Source organism: Peromyscus californicus, unplaced genomic scaffold (genome assembly GCF_007827085.1).
Source record: "Peromyscus californicus insignis strain IS unplaced genomic scaffold, ASM782708v3 Scaffold_2__1_contigs__length_46816999, whole genome shotgun sequence".
Classification (NCBI taxonomy): Eukaryota; Metazoa; Chordata; class Mammalia; order Rodentia; family Cricetidae; genus Peromyscus; species Peromyscus californicus.
In genome coordinates, this window is record NW_026294540.1 from 46,638,091 (window position 1) to 46,661,474 (window position 23,384).

Below are 23,384 nucleotides of genomic sequence, written 5' to 3' on the forward strand. Positions count from 1 at the left end.
GATTGCTTTTTCTTGGTTTTCTTCAAGGGATTTATTGATTTCTCCCAATTTTTTGTTTGTCTTTTCCTTGATTTCTTTAAGGGAATTTTTCCCTTTAAAGGCCTCTATCATCATCTTAAAGTCATTTTTAAGGCTGATTTCTTCTGTGTTGGGATTTTGAGGTTTGCTGATGTAGAAACACTAGGTTCTGGTGATGCCATATTGATTTTTATGTTGTTGAATATATTTTTTGGACTGGCATCTACTTATCTCTCTCCATTCAGTGCAAATGGTGTCTGTCTGAGTGAGCCTCTTTAGGTCCAGTGGGTACTCATGTTCCAATGGGAGCTCTTGGTCCTCTCTTAGCTGGCAGAGCCTGTGTCTCAGGGAGCAGCTGTGACCTTGGAGGATGGGTGGGTTTGGGGGGTGGGGCAGGGCTTGTAGGTTACAGGGTCTGGTGAGGGAGGTGGTAGTCCAGCCTGCCTGTAGGAGTCCTACCTGGTGGCCTGCAACTGGGACTCCAATGGGTGGGGGGATGGGGGCACTGGTTGTGCCTCTGGGCCTAAAACATAGAAGATGGGTTGATCATCTAGGAGAACAAAGACTCACCTCTTGGTCCACTCAGAGCTGGTGGAGTCTGTGTCCACTGGCTTATATACCCTTTAGGCTTGTGCATTTTACATGTGCTTTCAATTACTAAGTCTGCTTCAGATCTTGACTCCAGGTTAAACTTTGAAGAATTTAAACCGAGACAGGAGACTTTTTGTCTGGCCACTAGGGCAGATGGGAGATTGACACAGCAAAGATAATTGCCAAAATTCTTTCTTAAGCACATCAGTGTTGTTCTTTTCAAATAGCTGCTACATAGGGTCATCTTGCCCACCTGGCAAGAGTTATGGTTTTTTTTTTTCCATACCTGCCCTTTATTGGACTCTAAAGCAGGCTGGCTCTGGGTGTTCACAACTTCTCAGACATCTCCCATAAGGGTTTAGGAAGGTGCCATCATTCTGTGAAGGCCCAGAGCCTACCCCAGACTTAGAGCCCCAAGTGGACTCAAGAGTGTTGAGGGAGCTAAAAGAAACAGGCAGGCGGGGGGAGGCCAGGTGCTTCAGTGAAGGGGATGCTTCAGTCCCTCAGTGTCTCCTGGGGGTACACTGAGCCCTGAGGAATACCTGGGGACTGGAAACAGTGGGAGATACCTAGGCCGAGAGCTCACGTCTAGATAGCTGCTGTGGGATGTTCTGTATGGCAAATGTGTTGCTGATTAGTCAATAAATAAAACACTGATTGGCCATTGGCTAGGCAGGAAGTGTAGGCGGGACAAGGAGGAGAATAAAGCTGGGAAGTGGAAGGCTGAGTCAGAGAGACACTGCCAGCCTCCACGGTGACAAACAGCATGTGAAGATGCCGGTAAGCCACGAGCCATGTGGCAAGGTATAGATTAATGGAAATGGATTAATGTAAGCTGTAAGAACAGTTAGCAAGAAGCCTGCCATGGCCATACAGTTTGTAACCAATATAAGTCTCTGTGTTTACTTGGTCGGGTCTGAGCGGCTGTGGGACTGGCAGGTGACAGAGATTTGTCCTGACTGTGGGCCAGGCAGGAAAACTCTAGCTACAGATAGCAACTTTGAGGAGACGTTTGATGTCAGGCTCAATGTTGATGGTTTGGAAGGTGTAGCTATAGCGGCGGAATGACTCCCCTTCTGGCCCTATGAGGAACTTCTCAAAGTTCCAGGCCACATCTGAGTGGCACACTGGACTCCACATGATGAGCTTGGGATCGGTCATGAGGGAGAATGGGTCATCATAAGGGTAGGGTAGCTTGTCTTTCAGGTAGGCAAAGACAGGATGCTCATTCTGCCCATTGACATCACACTTCTGGGTAAGACTGAAAGTGGGCTGGTACCCACCCCCAGGGTGGACATACTTGAGGCTGTTCAGGATCTCCTCGTTCTGACAGTTCTCCTGATGTCTAAATTGGTTGCAAGGGAAGCCGAGAACCACCAGGCGCCTGGGGAAGCGACATTGCAATTCATTGAGCTGGTTGAAGTCTCTGGTGGTTGTTCCTCAGAGTGATGCCACATTCTCAATCAGCACTGCCCTGCCTCAGAATGTGTTAAAGTCTATCTTCTATCCAGGCTGATGGCACTGAGCAAGAGTTATGTTTTTAACAGGACGTTTATGGCAGACCAGGACTTGGTGGTTGTGACCCTCTCTACCCACCTTGAGCAGCCTGTTAGAGGAAATGTTCTTTGTTATGTGACTAGAGCCAAAAGGCTGGTCAATTCTAGTGAATAAACATTTACATCCTAGCATCTTCAATCTTACCTCTAACCTGCCTGGTTAGCCTCACTTACCTGGGGAGTATTTCTGGAGGCAGTGCTGGCTTAGCTAAATTCTACTTTGTGTGATTCACTGTCTCACAAGCAAATACAATAGCAAACACTTTATAACACTAATTCTATTCATTTGAATTACTTTCACATCATTATAGACAATACTGTATCAAAATAATTTTCCAAGTAAAATAATTTTTTATTCAACCATATTTGATGTTTTAACTAGAGTTGAATTTGTTACTCCTTACTATATAGAACAAAGAAAACAAAAACTCAAGGAATATCTGTTAATACAAAAAATAAATGTTTCAACACAAACAAGAATATCAGATATCCAGGAGAGGTCAAGTTCAATTCAGTTCTCAGAATACATTAGAGTTGTCCACTAAGAACATAACATGTGCCACATTTGTAATTTTTACTTTCCTCCTAACCATTTTAATGTTAAACAAAATGAATTATAACAGCAATACAGTTATGATTCCAGATATTATTACTTTAATGTGATATTTAAAAGCACTAAGAGGCCTGGACATGTATTCCAGGAGGAGAATGTCGCCACTGAAGCACCAAAAAAAAGAAAAGGCACTATGGCACTTAACCTTCTCTTTTGTTATCAAGTCTTCAAAAAGTCTGGTGTGTGTTAGCACTTTCAACACACCTTGATTAGTACCTGAGGCTACTTTATGTGGATGATGCACTAGATCATCATTTTCTATATCTGTTCAAACTCTTCAAGGGCAACAATTACAATTCCTTTAAATGTTTATTCTCTGTGTATATTCACTTGCTTACCCATTTGTGCAGGTGCATGCAAGATATGGTACACATATGCAGACCACAGTAACCTTCAGGCATGTGTACTCTGTGAATGAAACTGAGGTAGTCAGGCTTGGTGACAAGCAGCGGCATCTGCTGAGCCATCTCACAGGTCCAAGAGAAAACAGTTTTAAAGAAAAGTGTATTGTATATGTACTGAGATACTGACTTAGGAGCCATACTGAAGTCAGTGTTTGGTTTTGAAAATCTGCATTCTAAACACCCTGGCCTCAAACTTGAATTCCTTCTGTCTCAAAGGATCATAGAATGGTACCACTGCAGCTGTGATGGGTAATTTCCTATGTCTTTTGGGGTTACAATGCCCAGTTGTTTGGTCAAACAGTAGCCTAGATGTTGCAGTAAGAGAATCTTTAAGGACAGGCTTGGGTGGTGTGGGAGCCCGTTCTCGGGTTCCTTGTGGCTTTACCCAGCAGGTCCGCATAGAGGATGATTAGACCACGGGCCTAAGTGCAGGTGTCTGGGATGGTCTGCACTTGGCTGTGCTGGGGGAGGAGGTCTTTTGCTCTACCCCTTGGCATCTCTATAAATACCCTGGGGCAGAGACAGTCGGGGCCCGTTGGAATAGGTTCCAGGCCCTCTCGAGGCTATCCTTTATTTTCTATCTGTTTATCTCCATGATATTCTCCGCAATAAATCCTTCTATCTAATATTTCCTGCTGCTCGCACTCAAGAAAACTCCGGGGGAACTGTGGGGGTGGTTGGGTAAACGACCCACAGGGTGGCACATGCCTTTAATCCCAGGACTCAGAGGCAGAGGGCTGTCTCAACTCTGAGTGGGGGGGCAGATTGGTCTCCAGAGTAAGCTCTAGGACAGCCAGGGCTACACAGAAACCCTGTCTCAAAAAACAAAAACTAACAAAATACAAGAAGAAAATCTTTTAGGTGTGACCTAATATTTGAATCTGTGACTTGGAGGACAGCAGGTGGCCCTCTGCCTAGGTGGACTTTATCCAATAGAAAAGCAGAGTTGGAGGGTGATAATCTTCCTCTGCAGTTGTTAGTTTCATTAGCTCTAAAATACCAGATTTTGTCAGTTCTACCAGATAACAATGTCCCCACATTTTAGCATACTCTCTGAATTTGTGAATCTGTTTTAGAATTACTGGAATGTCTAATTGACAATATTTAATTTCTTTTCTTGATTTTGCATGTATTTGCTAAGGGATCATCAGATACTGTACAGGTCTATAGCTGAAAAAAAATTTGAGCTAAGAGTTTAAAAGAATCTTGTAGCTAGAGTTTTCCTGCCTGGCCCACAGTCAGGACAAATCTCTGTCACCCACCAGTCCCACAGCCGCTCAGACCCGACCAAGTAAACACAGAGACTTATATTGGTTACAAACTGTATGGCCATGGCAGGCTTCTTGCTAACTGTTCTTACAGCTTAAATTAATCCATTTCCATTAATCTATACCTTGCCACATGGCTCATGGCTTACCGGCATCTTCACATGCTGTTTGTCATTGTGGCGGCTGGCAGTGTCTCTCTGACTCAGCCTTCCACTTCCCAGCTTTATTCTCCTCCTTGTCCCGCCTATACTTCCTGCCTAGCCAATGGCCAATCAGTGTTTTATTTATTGACCAATCAGCAACACATTTGCCATACAGACCATCCCACAGCAGAATCTTGTCTACTCCATTAACTACACAAATCTTATTTCACTTCTTGACTCAAATTAAAATTTTAAAATGTGGGATCTTGACTGTAGCTCAGTGGTAGAGCATTTGCTTAGTTTGTACACAAAGCTCCCTCCCCTTCCCTAAAATAAATCTCCTTCAAACAGAACTAATTAATTTTTTAATTAATAGAGATCAGGAAGTGATGACATCTGAAGATCAGGTCCAAGAAGGGAAGAGAGTTCTGAAACTCAAAACAGAAATGGTAAGGTATGTGTTTAGCACTCAGACCTTTTCTGCATTCATTATGAAGAAATAAATTCTGAAACACTGAGACCTCTTAACTCTTATAGGCTGATGAAGAAAATATTAGAAACACAATTGAAAAAACTGCATTCCATCAAAAGCTGATGATGTAACCAATTCAGAAATACACAACTTGAAGGATAATACTCAAGCTGTGCAATTATCATCAACTACAGATGATTTCCAAGGACAGACTATGACATCAGACCAGGCATGTCACCTTAAAGACAGTAAAAAGATGTAATCAACTGCAGAAAAGCACCAACAGGATGCTAACATGCCTAAAAAAGGAGTGCTTGGCTGTTATCATGGCCAGGCTGTTCAGTCTAAGATTAATTCATTTAGAAAGCTTCCAAATGTCAACAGTGAGAGTCTTGCAACAAGCAAGAAACTTCCCACTACTGTGTCTAAAGCCGAAAAGTCTTAGTCTGTGTCAGTAAATGCCATCAGCATAAGAGCCTCAAGTAGGACTGCTCCACCAAGTTTGTCAACACAAAATCTACAAGCACTCTGTCGAAGAACACACTTGTGTTCTCTTGAAGAACTCAGAGGACCAGGATAGGCCCATTGCTTCTCAGAAACTCTCCCCTCCTTAGCCCCACTCCTGAAAAGATCAGCTGAAGCCTTCCTCCTTCAGGAAGCTCCCCATCCCTTGCCCAGGACTCACTGCGCTTTCCCCAGAACCATTTATTTTTTGATGTGTGACATGGAGACTGAAGGTGATCATCCTTCTGCCTTCCTCTGATCTCCCTGTGCTCGCCATCCTGTCTCCCAAGAATCCTGTTCAGTCTAGTCAGCATGTCTGTAGGTGAAACACGAGACACTGAACGAATGTCCCAAGGATGTTGCTGTTGCCACAACACTGGTGACATCATAGTGAATGCCAGGGCTCTCCAGGAGACAGTAGAATGTCCATGTGCTGATGTCACATGGTGTAGTTATTACATCCCTGCTACAGACTTCACCCAAAAGTGACTTGAAACCAAGGTGCCATTTCCAAGATCCTCTGTGGTCACAATGGAAGCCTTTAGGTAGATCCTCCTTCCAAAGCCAGAAATCTAGCCCTCTGCTTCATTAGAAACTTTATCTAAGTGAAGTTGAAAGCTCACTTTCCATGCGCTGTCCAAGGTTGGCTTTTGCCCTCCTTAAGATCCATAATCAGTAAGATGAGAAATAAATGAAGCTTAGAAATCAGGTCAGATAATGGGGAGTATTAGGGAAGAGAACTCTGAAGTGAACAATCACCCAGGGAAGATCCTCAACTTTTAGAGATTGGTGGGTTCAAAAAAAAAGTCACACTTAAGGCAGTTATGAAGATTTCCCCCAGAGTGTCAATAGAACTCACTCAAGCTATGAGGTTGTTAGTAAAGATGTGACTAGTGCTGGACAGGTCTGGTTGGAGTCACTGAGCAAACAATTTCTAGAAAGAATATGATGACCCAAACCTTGAATCAATAGATGGGTATTGAGAGCCACTGGTAGCGAAAATCCATGAGAGTATACAGCAGTGACAACTAGTGTTCACAAGGTCAACCTATCAGAACTAAGGGTTCTGTTAGAGGAAACCATCATGCAAGGCGTTATGGAGTTACTGCCTTTTGAATGAACTGGTTGTCTCTGGTTGTAAACTTCTTGTGCAGTAACAGCTATGAGTCTCCCCATTTACCATGCATCTCCATGTTACGTGTATATGTAATCTCAAGATTGCATCTTAATCTTGGGCACAACTTTCCCTGTATATTTGGGGTAATTGGATAACTGTCCCCAGCTGCATTTATTTTTCATTAACATATATCTGGCCAGGGCCATTCTCCAGACAAAAGTATTTCAGCAAAGATACCTTTTTCCAAGGACAAAACTGCACATAGATAAACATGAGCTCATCTCACCCACAGATAGAGAAAAGAACCACTACCAATTAAATCCTCAATCCCTTACCTTCACCCCAGCTTATTTACACAAGACACTAATTTAAGAGATTTACTGCTCACATTCCTAAGATGATGTTTTAGCCATTTACTAGTTACTGAGTTAAGGCAGTTACTTCCCACTGACCCAAGGAGATTGCCTACAAGGCCAGGCAGGTGATAGGTGCCAAGATTCTTTCTTGTGCAAGTTAAGTTTTTATTCCTCCTCAGCCAGGTACTATTCCTAGATTTTCTTCTCAGCAATTACTCTGAGTGAAAGTGCTTTTACTAACCAAATACTACACCTCTGACATAGGTTGCTTAGCCACCTAGCTAGCATATGTCCCCCTCCCTGTCAGAAAGCAGCTGCAGCCAGGACAAGTGGGAAAAGTGGCGCCAAAAACAGTTTACTTTCTTGTGACTTGTTGACCCCTAACATTCTACCTAGCCATTTCTAGATTATAGTTTGAGCACATAAATGCCCTAATTGATCTTGGCCTTTAGTTGACCCTACCAGAGAACTCCCCTTTAGTCACTCCCCTTTTGGATTGTAATTGGATGCTGACAATTAATTGCTTTATGTGTGGATCATTATCACCTCTTTCTGCGACCCTGAAAACTTCAAGCCTCGAATTGCTTTGCCAAAGAATTACTGCATATGTATATATACTGGTTCTCAGCACTAGAGAGAATTGATTGAGAAAACCAAAGATGAGGACAGAGATGGAAAGAACTAGGTAGAATGATGAGAGAACAGCAGAAGGGACCGAGAGCAGGAGGGACTGAGAGGAGCTAAGTAAGAGAGCAGAAAAGAAACTCTGTAGATAGAATTGACTTAGAAGAATAAAGTGAATGGACTAAAGGACTCAGTGTGCTTAGATTAATTTAATATCCCTCCAGCTAGAATCCTCAACTGGTTGTTAGACTCTTCCATGGACCCTGGGAGTAAACAATATAGGCTGGACCTATTATTGTTTGTGTTCCTTGGGTGAAGAACTCAGAATTTTTCTTTCAGCATCTGTAGGCCTTTGAATCTGAACCATTCTAGGACGTCTGGTTCCCAGAAATAGCCCTCAAATTTAGTTCTGTTCCAATTGTCTCTCAGTGGTCCCACTTTTACTTTAGGCTGATATGTGAGGTGAGATGGGACAAATACTGGTCATTGAGGCAGCCCTGGCATTCTAGTCCCCCAAGAATCTTTTTAAATAAACATTTCAGGTTTTGTGTAGAACTCTAGAAAGGAACAAGGAATCATGGATACAGCATATGATACAGAAAGGTTGTGACAAAACAAGTTGAGTTCTAGCATGGTGATACGGATTATTGTAATGGAGAGACAAGAGTCTCTGGGTAGGGAATATGCAACAGGCTAGATACTCTGAAGATAAAATTTAGACCACTTTTTTTTTCAGAGCTGAGGACCAAGCCCAAGGCTTTGTGCTTGCTAGACAAGCACTCTACCACTGAGCTAAATTCCCATCGCCTGACTTTTAAGGACATACTTTAGAGAAAAGTCAGAGGGAAATGGAAGATTTAAGACTACCAATGTCTGATGCCATCTCATAGACTTTCCTAGAATGTGTTGGACTGATCGTGTTTGTCTTTGGGGGATGTTGTTTTTATAAAGACAACAGACTTAGTAGGGGGTTTCCTAGCATTGAGCTCATCAGCACAAGGACACCCTAATCAATGATTAGTCTGGAATTCTTTAAGGAAAGAGGAGATGCAGCAAGTTGATGAAATGAAATGCGGAAGTGCCTGCAGTTGAAAGGTCAGAATGAGGTGGGTCATTCCAGAATGTTAACCGAGAAAAGTCAGAATAAGGAAAATGAAATATGGGAGGAACTCTGACAATATGTGAGAAAAGTCTTTATTTGTTAATGCTTTGGTGATTGTCATAACACATCATCCTGGGAGTTTAAAAAATAATACAATGGGATCCTTCTTTGAGAAAAATGTTCACATTTGATATGATATTTGTATATTAAGTTCAAGTCCCTAATATCTTGTAAGAAAAAAAAACAACATCGTTTGACCATGTTTCTGAAAAAAGAAATAGAAAAGAATTACTGAAGCAAATGGGAAGTATATTAAACATATATATGTACTCATATATGCATATACATGGAAAATTACGAGAAACAAAATCAGTAAAACAATCCAGACAAGAATCCAATAGAGTCTGAATATTGATAGGTACAATTACCTTGATGCCTAGACTATCCACTTAATTCTAAATTCAGGCAGTCAGCAAGGACAATGCTATTCTGATGAGGATGCCCTTAGAGCTCTCTTTCTACCCTTATTCATCGGGCTGTAGATGGCAGCATTCAGCTCTGGAGTGAACACACTGTTTACGTCACCGAATCTACTGTAATTCTCTATGTTAATGTGTAAGAGAAGAACTGAGGTAAACTGAAAGTTATGTCCCAAATATCAGGCAGACCAGTTTTCAATTACCAAATGCAATCATGGTTATCTGAATATCAAGAATATGAATATAGCCTCAGTTCAGTTTTCAATGATCTTTTGTCATGTTCAGCTTCTGGCTGTGTGTTTTAGAAATTGTATAGATAGAAGAAATTACCTGAAGCATTCTCAAGTATAAAAAACAACAACCAGATTCATGATACAGTACTGCCTTGATTCATTTAATTATAATTCATGTGGGAATAGAATCAGTCAAATTAAGAACATTAACATTTTCTTTAGAATTCTTGTCAACACTTAATTATATTTTATGTCATGTTTGATATTTCTGATGTGCTTGTAGCATATTATGAAGCTTGGAATAAAACAGGATCTTCTGGGCATGACAGGACTACTGCAGAGAAGCTGGTGGCAGTTGATGGCTTTGGAGGAGGAAGAATCATTTTACTTTAGGGTGCTGATGCCAGGTAGTTTGAGCAAACTTAGTGATGGCTCTAACACATGAGCATATGGGCATGCAGTGTTGCCCTAGATAGATGATTTAAAACAAAACAATGGGCATGGATTTAGTAATGTTGGAATTAAGAGAGTGGATCAGGAACCATCTAGGAGAAATGAAGGAGAATATGATCAAAATACACTGTATGCATGGATGAAATTCTCAAAGAATTTTAAAACTGCATTATTTAAAAGTTTGTAGTTTCATAGCATTAAAAATCTGATACAAACTTTTATCTTTTGAAAGAAAAGTGTGAGAAAGTCATTGTCACTGCAATTCAGATTTTTGACATTGGACTAGATTTTTTCTGCAGACTCAGATGGTGGGCCTGGCTCAGTTCATTCTTTTTTTTTTTTTTTTAAGATTTGTTTATTGTGTATACAATGTTCTGCCTGCATGTATCCCTGCAGGCCAGAAGAGGGCACCAGATCTCATTACAGATGGTTGTGAGCCACCATGTGGTTGCTGGGAATTGAACTTAGGACCTCTAGAAGAGCAATCAGTGCTCTTAACCTCTGAACCATCTCTCCAGCCCCTCAGTTCATTCTCTTATGCTTTTAACTATGGTGATATTTTATTTGTATTACAATGTTATTTGTATGTTAATAAATAAAGTTGCCCAGGGTCAGAGCTATTAGCAAGCCATAGGAAAGCAGGGCAGTGGTGGTGTACGCTTGTAATCCCAGCACTTGGTAGGCAGACCTAGGTAAGTCTGTGTGTTCAGGGATACAGCCATCATTGGATACACATGCCTTTAATCTCAATACCAATCATGGAAAACCTGGAGGTCTATACAGACAGGCCGTGACGAGGTGGTCATGTGGTTGGGTTTACAACCAATGAGAAGGCAGAACAGAAATTCTATATAAGGACTTTAACACAGAAAGTAGCTCTGATTCGGAGAGGTAGGACCACCGCAGGAGGAAGGGTAAGGTTTTAGCTCTTAGCTCTGACCTCTTGGCTTTCTTCTTTGCATTGGTTCTGTGTTTCTTATTTAATAAGAAGGTTGGTTATATCTACAGTGCAGGGATTAAAGGCATGTGATTCCCAAGTACTGGCATTAAAGGTGTATGCCACCACTGCCTAGATCTGTTTCTTTTCTAGACTGAATCAATCTCATGTAGTCCAGGGTGGATTTGCACCCACAGAGATCCAGAAGGATTGCTGCCTCCCAAAAGCAAGGATTAAAGGTGTGTGCTACCACTGCCTGACTTCTATGTTTAATATAGTGGCTTGTTCTGCTCTCTGATCTTCAGGAAAATTTTATTAGGGTACAAAAATATATACCACATACACACATACACACACATTTTGTGTGTATGTGTGTGTGTGTGTATCTGTAGAACATCAAGGTATAGTATGAAATACACAATTGATGGCAGATTATCCTACTTTATTACAAATTTACCAGATAAATGAAAATACTGCTTTGAATATACATATGAGGTATTTAATGTTTCTTATATTCTCTTATATTAAGCATTTTAACATTAGCATTGTTAAATTGTGTTGACAAAACAGCACATGTTGGTAATACATCATCAACCCTTGGACTTGTTCTCAGGAGGCAGACATATGAGTATCATGAGTTCAAATGTATTCCTGAATCATTACTGACATCCAAGCCAAGCTGAATAACAAACAACAAAAATCTCAGGGGAATTTGTGAAAATATGCAAAACAAAACCAAGAACAACAACCATTTCACAGATACCCTTACTTGAAAAGTATGATCACACACTGCCTGACATTTAAGAAAACAATGGATGACTTAGATGATGGTGATACCATTCTATACATTACAGCAGAAAAGTACCTATCACTAAGTAAAAGCACAATAGAAGGTGAAAAAAAGCCATAAAAGGAATATAATGACCACAAAATAAACTTCACTAAATGGATCTGCCACACATAGAGCACACTTTAGTATCTACATCAAATCTTTCAAAAATGGAAACAACAAGGCAGTGATCTCCACCATCAGTCTTGAGTGAACATGATAATTTAGTCCTTCAAGGCTATGATGAAAAATAAATGAAACATGATTTTTTTCCCTTGAAGCTGAAAACAATTGTGATGTCTAAAGTCTTTACTAAATCATTTATGTGAACAGGGTTGTTCTGTTGTATGAGTTTGTCCCTATTTCCTGACTTCAAGATAATACAAATAGGCTTTACAATATTTACAGTACTAGAGACATGGCTTGGCAGTTAAGAAATGTTCACTCCCAGGACCAAAGTTCAATTTTTGACAACTTCCTGTAATTTCTGCTACAAGAAGATCCAAGGGTCTAATGTTCACAGGAATGAGCATGCATATTCACATAACCACACAAACACACACTGATATCATATAGAATTAGAATAATTCTTTAAACAAACAGTCTTTCATTCATGGAAGATTTTCTCTTGTAAGCATTCATTCCTGTAACACAGGTATTGAGGCATCTAATGGCTTAGAGTTTTTCCTTCACCATGAATTCATTCACATAAAAAAAAAGCAAGCACTTAGTCATGAAGTCTGAGAAATCAATCCTTCTAAGTTGGTGGTTTTATTTGGGAATATTTAGGAGATGCTGCCCTGCTGGAGGAAATATGTCACTGGAGATAGGCTTAGAGAATTTGACCATTTCCAGTTCCCACTCTCTGCTTCATGCTAAAGGTTAAGGATGTGACTCCTTAGCATCCTGCTTTAGCTGTCATGTCTGACACTTGTTGCCATGTCACTTTCATAGTGACCTTGTATCCCTCTGGAAACAAGGGCCAAATTAAACTCATTTATAAGTTGACTTAGACATTATATCCCAATAATGGAAAAGGAATTAATACAAATCCATAAAGTTTTACACCTGAATTAGTTATTTTGTGTAATTGAAGAGAAAATCTAAAGGGGTTACATTATCATTTAAATTCATAGTACAAGTGTTAAAGCTCTGGAGGGAAAGGTACCCTGACTGTCAGAATCGGGTTATACCTACAGCTATGAAAGGAGGATATGCTGGATACCTACAGCTCTAAAGAGAATGGTAGCCTGATGGTTAGAAGTCAGGCTATACCTACTGCCATGAAGGGAAGATACCTGGATACCAACAGCTGTGAGGAGAAAGGTACCCTGACTGTTGGGAAGTCAGGATATACCTGAAGCTGTATTCCAGTGGGGAATGGTCTCGCCACAGGATGTAGTAATCCCACTCCTCTCCAAGAGAGGCATTACATCTATGCTCCGCTCCACTCTGCTAAGAGAGTTTCCTAGCAGAGATGTCCATTGCTGCTCTTCTCCACTCCTATAAGGGAGTTTCTCAGCAGAGTTGTCAATTTCTTATCTGCTCTGCTCTACTAGAAAGTTTCCCAGCAGAGATCTCAATTTCATCTCAGCTCCAACCCTAATTATTACTTCTCTGCTTCACTCAAGTAAGGGGAAAACTACTGCAGAAATGTAGCAGTCCCCAGTGAAAAATTGTTACTTCAGCTCTGCTCCTTTAAAGGAGTTTGCCAACAGAAGTGTCTGTTGCTTCTCTGCTCCAATCCAATAGTTTCTGATCTGCTTCATTGAAAAGTCTTCACCCAAAACTCATTCAAGAGATTTATATGGGAGGGAAGAATCCAGGGGTGGCTGCCTCTGCCAGTGTAGAGAAAGGCAGTTACCAACTGAACAGTGACAGTGCTTGAACAAGCTCAAAGATTGGCTGGATTTCATGCTTAGAGATTGGCTGGTTTCAAGCTCAGGGACTGGTTGGTTTTGTACTTAGTTGGTCAAGGGTAGAATGTGTTTCTTTGGCTCTGATTTCAGAGCCAAAGTGTGTTGCTTTCACTGGCAGCTTTTAAACTTTGGGGTGTTTTTTTTTCAGGTTCAGTGTGTTTATTTCACTAGCTCTGGTTTCAGGGACAAAGTGTGTTTGACTCTGGTTTCAGAATCAGGGTGTGCTTTTTGGCTCTGATTTCAGGCGCAAAGGGTGTGTCTTTCAATCTCTCTGGTTTCATGGTCAGGGTATGTTTCTTTGGCTGGCTGTTTTATCCTATACATAGGGCTTCATAAATTCATGAATTCATTTTTTTCCATGAGTTTTCTGGTGCAAACAATATAAAAATGGACATCATAATGCTTGAACAGATTGTTGACACTGTCAAATATTGTTCTACAGAATACATACTTTTGTGTAACTGATTGTGTATTGGCTAAAGATCTTACAAAATAATGTATAATAAGAAGCCCTCAGTATCTGTTTCAGATAGTCAAAGACTATTGTAATATGGACAGGCTTTAACAGATTGATTGCACACAAAAAGTTATGCTCTTGTACAAAATGCAAAACTTTACCACACTGACTATATTTATGGGGTTTCTCTGCAACATGATTTTTTCACATGATTTTGAAGATAACTCTGCCATGCAAAGGCTTTACCACACTGATTACATTCATAGGGTTTCTCTCCAGTATGTGTTCTTTTATGCTTTTGAAGATAACTGTGCCATGCAAAGGCTTTACCACACTGATTACATTCATAGGGTTTCTCTCCAGTATGTGTTCTTTTATGCCTCCGGAAACCTTTGGGACATGCAAAGGCTTTACCACACTGATCACATTCATAGGGTTTCTCTCCTGTATGTGTTCTTTTATGCTTTTGAAGATAACTATGCCATGCAAAGGCTTTACTGCACTGATTACATTCATAGGGTTTCTCTCCAGTATGTGTTCTTTTATGCTTTATAAGCTTACTGTGCCATGTAAAGGCTTTACCACATTGATTACATTCATAGGCTTTCTCTCCAGTATGAGTTTTATTGTGTATTAGAAGATGACCTTGTTGTGCAAAGTCTTTACCACATTGACTGCATTCATAGGGTTTCTCTCCAGTGTGTGTTCTTTTATGCATTTGAAGACTTTTGTGATGTGCAAAGGCTTTACCACACTGATTACATTCATAGGGTTTCTCTCCTGTATGTGTTCTTTTATGTATTTGAAGATTGCCATGCCATGCAAAGGCTTTACCACACTGATTACATTCATAGGGTTTCTCTCCAGTATGTGTTATTTTATGCCTTTGAAGGTGACTGTCACATCCAAAGCCTTTACCACACTGATTACATTCATAGGGTTTCTCTCCAGTATGTGTTCTTTTATGCTTTTGAAGATAACTGTGCCATGCAAAGGTTTTACCACACTGATTACATTCATAAGGTTTCTCTCCAGTGTGTGTTATTTTATGCCTTTGAAGATGACTGTCACATCCAAAGCCTTTACCACATTGATTACATTCATAGGGTTTCTCTCCTGTATGTGTTCTTTTATGCTTTTGAAGATAATTGTGACAATCAAAGGCTTTACCACACTGATTACATTCATAGGGTTTCTCTTCAGTGCATGTTCTTCTGTGTATTTGAAGACTTCTGTTATATGCAAAGGCTTTACCATGTTGATTACATTCATAGGGTTTCTTTCTTGTATGTGCTCTTTCATGCATTTGAAGAGTACTGGAATATGCAAAGGCAAATACCCATTGAGTATTTACTGAAGTTTTCTTTCCAATTTGACTTCTTTCATGCCTGCAGGGTTAATGGCACATGAAAAGGGATTAGAACATTCAATATATTGTTGAATCTTTATATCTGTATGAATTAATTTTACAATTTTGTCAAATTGTAATGAGGAATTAGATCTTAATGTTTTATCACTATGTTTACACTTATGTTGTTCCCCTTCATTAAGGGTTGTTTTGCATATGTGAAGATACCTATGATCCTTTATTACATGGTTCTGATTTACAGAATCCTTTTTCTACATGGGATTATTCACATATTTGAAGAGAATGGGGAAAAAATCAGAGCTTTAACACCCTTATTGCATTCACAAATTTTCCTGTATTGTGAGTTGTACTACATTTTCTAAAGTAACTACAACAAACAGAAGTTCTTACACAGTTGTAGAACTTAGGAATTTTTGGCAGTGTGAGTTTGTTGATGTATTAACAATGAAACAGGAAAATTGATTACTTGTATACATGAATCAAATTCAACAAGTATACAATTTGGGGACTGCCACATATCTTCTAATTGTTCTAAGAGAGGAATGTTATATTTTTCCATATCCCTATGCTCATATGACTTCTATCCATAGTGTATATGGATATACACTAGTAAAGGAAGAATAACCAATAAAAGGTTTCTACATTGAATTCACAGTTGGACTTTCTATCCTCATAGATTTGTGGTATGGGGATTAAGGTTTCTCCACAACAACTGCTCCATGACTCTTGACTCTTACTACCCCCTCACTAAACAGCACAGTCACAACAATATATGAGTTACACTAGCTTTACTATGGACTATTTATTCATTAGAAAGTCTTGAAGATATACTTATCACCTCTTCACTGTATTAACCTTTTGTAATATGAGTAGTATGAAACTAAATGGATTGGCCATTCTACAGCATAGCTCTCATGGTGCTATGATTCAAACTGTAATATCTGTTAAGGCATTGTTTCCTTGATTTATTTCTTAAAAGAATGCTTTGCAAATACAATTCACCTACCTGAAATTGAGATATATGGTTTTGTGAGAATTTAATAATTGTTGATACACTTTAAGCTGTGCTTATTTACACTGTTGCTTTTGTTTAAAACTCCAGGACACATTACAATTTCCTTGGTAGCACATTTGTATCAACTTTCACATGGAAATTACCTTTTATGTCTCCTAGAACTTTGACAATGTTCTTCAATATTATGGTCTTCCCAACTGTATCCTAAAATATAGTACCATAAAATGTATGTTATATTATTGAAAACTGTGCAAAATTTTAGTTACTATCTTCAGTGAACCTTACAAGCCAGCCTAGTTTTTTTCACCTCATTCTTGTTCTTTCTTAATAAATTATAAAAGAGCATCAATAACCAAGGAACAGTTGTCCTCTTATTTTAAAACACAAAGAAAAATTCAGTCTTACCTATACTAGTGAGGTTACTGTAGGTCTCTAGCATCACATCTTTGTAGAGATTCTTCTGGGAAGGATCCAGCAATGTCCACTCCTCCCAAGTGAAGTTGACATGCACATCATCATAGGTCACTGCATTCTAAAATATTCCATATATATGTACAACAGAAAGCATGATATTGACAACATTATAAGTGTATACTGCTTTGACAACATAGTCATATAATTCTGGTGCTCCCTACTCTTATTCCATGACATAGACATTATAATGTAATCACCAAGTCACTTTAGAAGGAAACCAAATATGAGAGTCACCTCTGTCATTTCTGCACCCTTTGAATGGGATATGACCTTGCAAATGAAATGCCTATTAACAAACATAGAAAGACAACTAAACAGATCAACAGCACAGAGTATACATGAGAAAAATTGTATGAACAATTACTAACTAAAAAAAGAAAAGAAAAATAAGATGGACAAATTGGGTGTATTGGCTTATGCCTTTAACCCCAGCATTCAGAAGGCAGAGGTAGATATGTCTGCCTCTGAGTCGAATGCCAGCCTAGTCTATGCAATCAGGTCCAGGACAGCCAGGAGTACATATTAAGACCCTATCTCCCATGCAAAAACCCGTCAAACAAATAAAATGATAGAAAGAACTCAGAGGTTTAAACTGAAGTTCCTCCAAAGACTTATGCATTTACACCAACCAGTTTTTTATTCATCTTCCAGAAACCTGAAGTGCCCCAATTTAATGGTAACATCAATAAGGTTTTACTAAAAGGCCCTGTGTGTTTAAACAGTTACAAAAGGACAGATGAAAGCATTAGCAATATAAATGTTGATCATAAATGATCAACACAGGGCAGGAGAGATGGGTGAGTAGTAAAGAGCTCTTGTTGGCTTTGCATTTAGGTAGGCTCAATTGCCAGTACTTACATGGGGATCACAACTATTCTTTATTCCAAGTTCAGGATATCTGAGAACAGCTTTTGATCACTGCGAGGACCAGGTACCCATGTGGTGTACATCAATGAATACAGGTAAAATATTCACATTCATTTAAAATTTCAAAACAAACAAAATAGGCAGGAAGAAGGTCACCTGCAATCCAGTACCTCAGAAGGTTCAGGCACTATTAATGTCATGAATACATGCTATCCTGGGAAACAGAATGATAATCTGCCAAATTTTAAAATTCAAAATATGGGTGAAGCTCAGTACAACAGCATATGCTTGACATATGCTACATTGTCAAAAACCTATATTCCAAACCCATCACCCAATAATATAAAAACAAAAACAAAAAAAAGCTAGGAATGTTGGCCCACCATTAATCCCAGGACTTGGGAACCAGAGTTAAGGGAATCTCTGAGTTCAAAGCCAACCTAGTATACAGAGGTATACTTTCAGGACAGCCAAGGCTACACAGACAAACCTTGTCTTCAAAATCAAAGAAGCAAAATATTTAAAACAGCAGGCTAACAAACTGCTTTAACACTGAAAAGCAATTGCTTCTACTGTATCTTATGTGATTTAGAGATAGAGTCTATAATGGTGGTGAACGCATGACAGCACAAGAAGGAAGCTGGCTGATTAGTTTCAAATACAACACAGTAGACACAAAGAACAGGAAATGGGTTGAGGCTATAGAGACTCCTATCACACCCTGAATGAGGAATTTCATCCAGAAAGGCTCCCCCTACTACAAACAATCAAAAGAAAGTCATCAAGGAAAAGACACATGTTCAAATACATCATCCTATCAGGGAGGTTTATCAATCAACTACATTCTAACCCAGGTCCCTATAGGCTCATGGTCATTTATGAAGAAAATACATTTATTCAGTCACTTCAAAGATCCTCATAGTCTACAACAGACCTTACAGTGCTCAAGTGTCCAAAGTCTCTTCTGACACTCAGGACAATATTTTGACAGTGATATCTTGTAAAATCAGAAAACAAGTTATAAGTCTGTAGGTCACTAAAAGTTAAAACTGTCACTTTTTTCCTCTACCACCAGTTCCCTGACAGTGCAGGGGAAGAGTACTGATAGCTAGTCAATCTGCTTCACAGCTTGAAACGCCTAGTAAGAGGAAAGCCCTTTTTGATCTAAGAGGTTCTCTGGTGCTGTATGCTGTGAATGTGTTGCTCTAATTGGTCGATAAACAAAACATTGATTGGCTAGTATTGAGGCAGGAAGTATAGGTGGGATAAACAAACAAGGAGAATTCTGGGACGTGGAAGGCTGAGTCAGAAGATGTCAGCCTGTCATCCAGGAAGCAGCATGTAATGGCACACATGTAAAGCCACGGAATATGTGGTGACATACAGATTAACAGAAATGGGCTGAGTTTAAGTGTAAGAGCCACTCAGTGGTAGGCCTGAGCTAATGGCTGAGCAGTTTTAATTAATATAAGTTTCTGAGTGATTATTTTTATAAGTCGCTGCAGAGTCTGCAGGGCTGGGCAGGACCACAGAAAACTTCACTTACACTTGTCCTCTCTCCATCCCTCCACAAATTCTTCCCTTACAATTTCTTCCATGTTAAGCATGTGTAAATATGCACAAATATATAAATGAAACCTACTAAGTCCATTTGTGTTGGTTGTGTGTATATGGTCAGGGCTGAACATATTGTATTGGATATGCAATTAGGGAGCTCATCCTTGCCTGAGGCTAATTCTCCTACCTACAGGAGAATTCCACTCTTTAAAGAGCAACAAGAATCTGACCCCAAAGTGAATTAGGCTGCCTTGGACAGGGAACATCATCAAGAATAGAAAATATTATCAAGAAGAGAAAACTTGGGGTGGTAAATACCTCAGCTAACAATTGCTGGTGCCATGGCCATAAAGTTCTGGAGCTAGAGTGAAGACTATGAACACTTTCCTGAACCAATCACAGTCTCCCTTGGTTCTGTGGTCCTCTCACCATACCCCATTGACCATTCTCCTCTTGGATGATTTTGAAATCCTTAAATTTCTACATCTACTTTCTAAATACTATGTTTACAGGCCTGTGCCACCATGCCTGACTTAGGCGGCTTCAACTTCATTTAGTGAGGCATTAGATTGGCAGGATGAGTAACATAAGGAGTTACAATCAACTATATTCAAAGACTATTTATCTCTGTGAGCCTGGCTTTTACCATCTGCTGAATAATGACAGAAATCTTCCCAGGTCCTTTGATGAGTTATAAAAGACTCAATGATAAGGAAACATAATATTGCTCATAGTTGTAAGATAGTGGACTTTAAGGCAGGAAGGCTGCATTGGATGGGAGCCTTCTTCTGTTACTGGAGTTAGAACCAGATCCTGTGCACTGGCTACCCTACCACCTAGGCTCAACCACTCATCCTCTGTAAGCCAATTAAATGAAACAAGTTATCCAGTGAGTGAAATGCCACCTATAGTGCAGTCACTCTGGAGGCACTGGAGACAGATCTCTCTGATGTCCTAAAACAGCCTAGTCTATAGTGGGTGTTCCAGGCCAGATAGGGAGTCATAATAATAATATTCTTTAAAATAAGAAAAGAAAAAAGAAATGAATAGAAAACAAAAAAAAGCAAAATTACTAATGAAAATTTAAAACATGATATGTATTCAGTTTGACTAATTTGGAACAATGATGAAAATATAAAGTAAATAATCCATCCTAGGGGTCCTAACAGGTTTAGACAGGAAGCAAATATATGCAAAACTAAGTAATCTAATGAAGGAATATACTCAATTTTCACATCTCTATCCTCGCACATTCTCAGATCCTGTCTCTCCTGTAAGGCGGTCAGATAAAGAATGTTTCCTCAGCAGAGACATTCTCATTTGGAATACTCAGTCTTTTCTCACAGGGAAATTTCATAGGGTCCACTGTTTCACTAGTTGTTACCAAAAGGAGAGATCTAAATGTTTCTTTAGAATGTTCTTATTCCTACCAGGAAGGCAGGTTACAGGGATTGACAGGGTGGGGACTGAGGAACTTTAAGGTCTAAGTTGAGACCACAAAGTGAGGGCCCACAGGGAATTGTCACTGACAGCTACATGTAGTTGTCAAAAAACAGGAAAGAGTGGGAGACCTGCAGGGCAGTGATCCACCACAGCTGAGAGGATACAGAGAACACAATTAGGTGACTGCTTGTCCTCAGGTACACCCCAAGCCTTGCTTTCTGGTCATGTGATCCTGGGTTTTCACAACCAAAAATCCCTCCCTAACAATTCTTTCATACTCTACAGATCTTTGCAAATGCCTGATTGCCCTAGCCTTAGAATGACTTGTGGATCTCCTGACAACCTGGATGTAATCTGGAGTCACCACAATCCTGGGCCCCACCTGAAAGTTTTACAGGCGTCAAGGAAGCAGAATATGATCCCATTCAGACAAGTCAGTCTTAATTCTTGTGAGATCCTCTTCTCTCCTTTCAAGAGGTATAAACTCCAACATGGGTACACCCCACGTATGCCCTTGTGGGTTTGCATTGCTGCTCATTTATGACACTGGAGATAAACTCAGTCTTGTGGCTTTGGTCAATCAGTCAAAAACTTTTTAAGACTTGTATTGTCAGTTACACTCCTGATCATTTATTTTAACTCTTCCCACATTTTGTGGAGATTGGGCTTGGAAATTTCTTTAAGAACCATGTCTAAGTTAGTTTTGAATGCTGTCAATCTTGTATTTCTTTTGAGTGATCAGGGCTGACATAAAGATGACATCAGAGCCGGGCGGTGGTGGTGCACGCCTTTAATCCCAGCACTCGGGAGGCAGAGCCAGGTGGATCTCTGTGAGTTCGAGGCCAGCCTGGGCTACCAAGTGAGTTCCAGGAAAAGGCACAAAGCTACACAGAGAAACCCTGTCTCAAAAAACCAAAAAAAAAAAAAAAAAAAAAAAAAAAAAAGAGATGACATCAGAATCATCCATTCACACATTACTGCTTTAATGACATGTTCATGGCCATGTTCAACACCTGAGTGTAGCTAGAGTTTTCCTGCCTGGCCCACAGTCAGGACAAATCTCTCTCACCTGCCAGTCCCACAGCCGCTCAGACCTGATCAAGTAAACACAGAGACTTATATTGCTTACAAACTGTATGGCTGTGGCAGGCTTCTTGCTAACTGTTCTTACAGCTTAAATTAATCCATTTCTATAAACCTTGCCATGTGGCCCGTGGCTTACCGGCATCTTCACATGCTGCTTGTCCTGGTGGCGGCTGGCAGTGTTTCTGACTCAGCCTTCCACTTCCCAGCTTTGTTCTTCTCCTTGTCCCACCTATACTTCCTCCTGCCTGGCTACTGGCCAATCAGTGTTTTATTTACCAACCAATCGTCAACACAATTGCCATACAGAACATCCCACAGCACCTGAGAGCACTGGCTGCTCATTCACAGGGCCTGACTTGGATTCCCAGCACAAAGAAGACAGCTCACAACTGTCTCTAACTGCAGGCACTGGGGAACAGACTCTCTCTTATGACCTCCACTGGGACTTGGCAACCTCTTGATGTGCACACTGGTGAAACTTATAAATCTACATTAAACTTCATTCCTTTTGAAAATAACATCTATGTGAAGAAATTTTTTTTAAATATGGAATCACATATATATATCTGGGTTTTTTTTTTTATCATTTGTAGATCTGGTACCCTAGCAGGCCCAGAGAATGCATCATATCTCCTGGACCTAGAAATACAGGTAGTTCTGAGCCATCTGATGTGGGTGCTAGGAACCAAACTTGGGTATCCAATAGGAGCATGACTATTCTCCAGCTCCCAAATATGACATTAAAATGTAGGTGAAGCTGCCAGATTACTCCTTCTGTCTCCTATCACTTGAAGGTGATGAAAGTCTCCTCTAGATGATTGTCAAAGGATTCAATGGCTTTCTATCCCTCTGTGAATGAACTCTCTACTTTGCTTCTTATTTTAATTATTAACACAATTCTCTTGATATGAGTAGAGATATCAAAAGATAACAAACCTAACTTGTTAAAAACAGTCTTTGTCCAGTCAGATTATATAGGAAAACTTCCATAATTTGAGATATGCCATTTTTTTATTTATTTTTTTTTTGAATTTTTGAGATAGGATACTTCTATATAGCCAAGGCTGTCCTGGAACTCACTATTTGAACCAATCTGACCCCAAACCTTAAACTCAGAGAGACTGGCCTGCCACTGTATTGCAAGTGCTGGTGTTACAGGTATGCACCTCTAATCCCAGCTGAGATACGTTTTTTTTAATGATCTATCTTTAAAACAGAGAATTAAAGGATGAAATAAGATTTTTAAAAAACCATCAATGTTCTGATGAACAGTAATGCCTCTAGAAATTCTGTAATAATAATGTAAACTGGCAGGTCATTTCATATATTCTCAATAACTGGGTCATTTACTTTGCCAATTTTATCCATTTAAAAATGTTTGAACTATGTTTGTGTGTATGTACCTGTGCCATCATGTATATGTGGCAGTGAGAGGACAACTTAAAGGTGTCTATTATCTACTTCTCCTATGTGAATTCTAAAGATGAAACCCAGGGAG

The 23,384-nt window shown here is 39.8% G+C and overlaps 1 protein-coding gene and 1 pseudogene across 1 annotated transcript in view; both read right to left on the reverse strand.

The window, feature by feature from the left end:
- Positions 1-1,590: 1,590 nt before the first annotated feature.
- Positions 1,591-3,134, reverse strand: LOC128120577 (glutathione peroxidase 2-like; annotated as a pseudogene).
- The window catches only part of LOC128120553 (zinc finger protein 431-like), a 54,156-nt gene continuing 33,265 nt past the window's right edge, over positions 2,494-23,384 (reverse strand). Inside the window, exons 2-4 of the mRNA XM_052754713.1 lie at positions 16,865-16,991; positions 16,603-16,663; positions 2,494-15,463 (exon numbers count right to left, since the gene is read on the reverse strand). Coding sequence (XP_052610673.1) covers positions 14,251-15,463; positions 16,603-16,663; positions 16,865-16,991 — 1,401 coding nt within the window. The 3' untranslated portion in view covers positions 2,494-14,250. The remainder of the gene's footprint in view (positions 15,464-16,602; positions 16,664-16,864; positions 16,992-23,384) is intronic.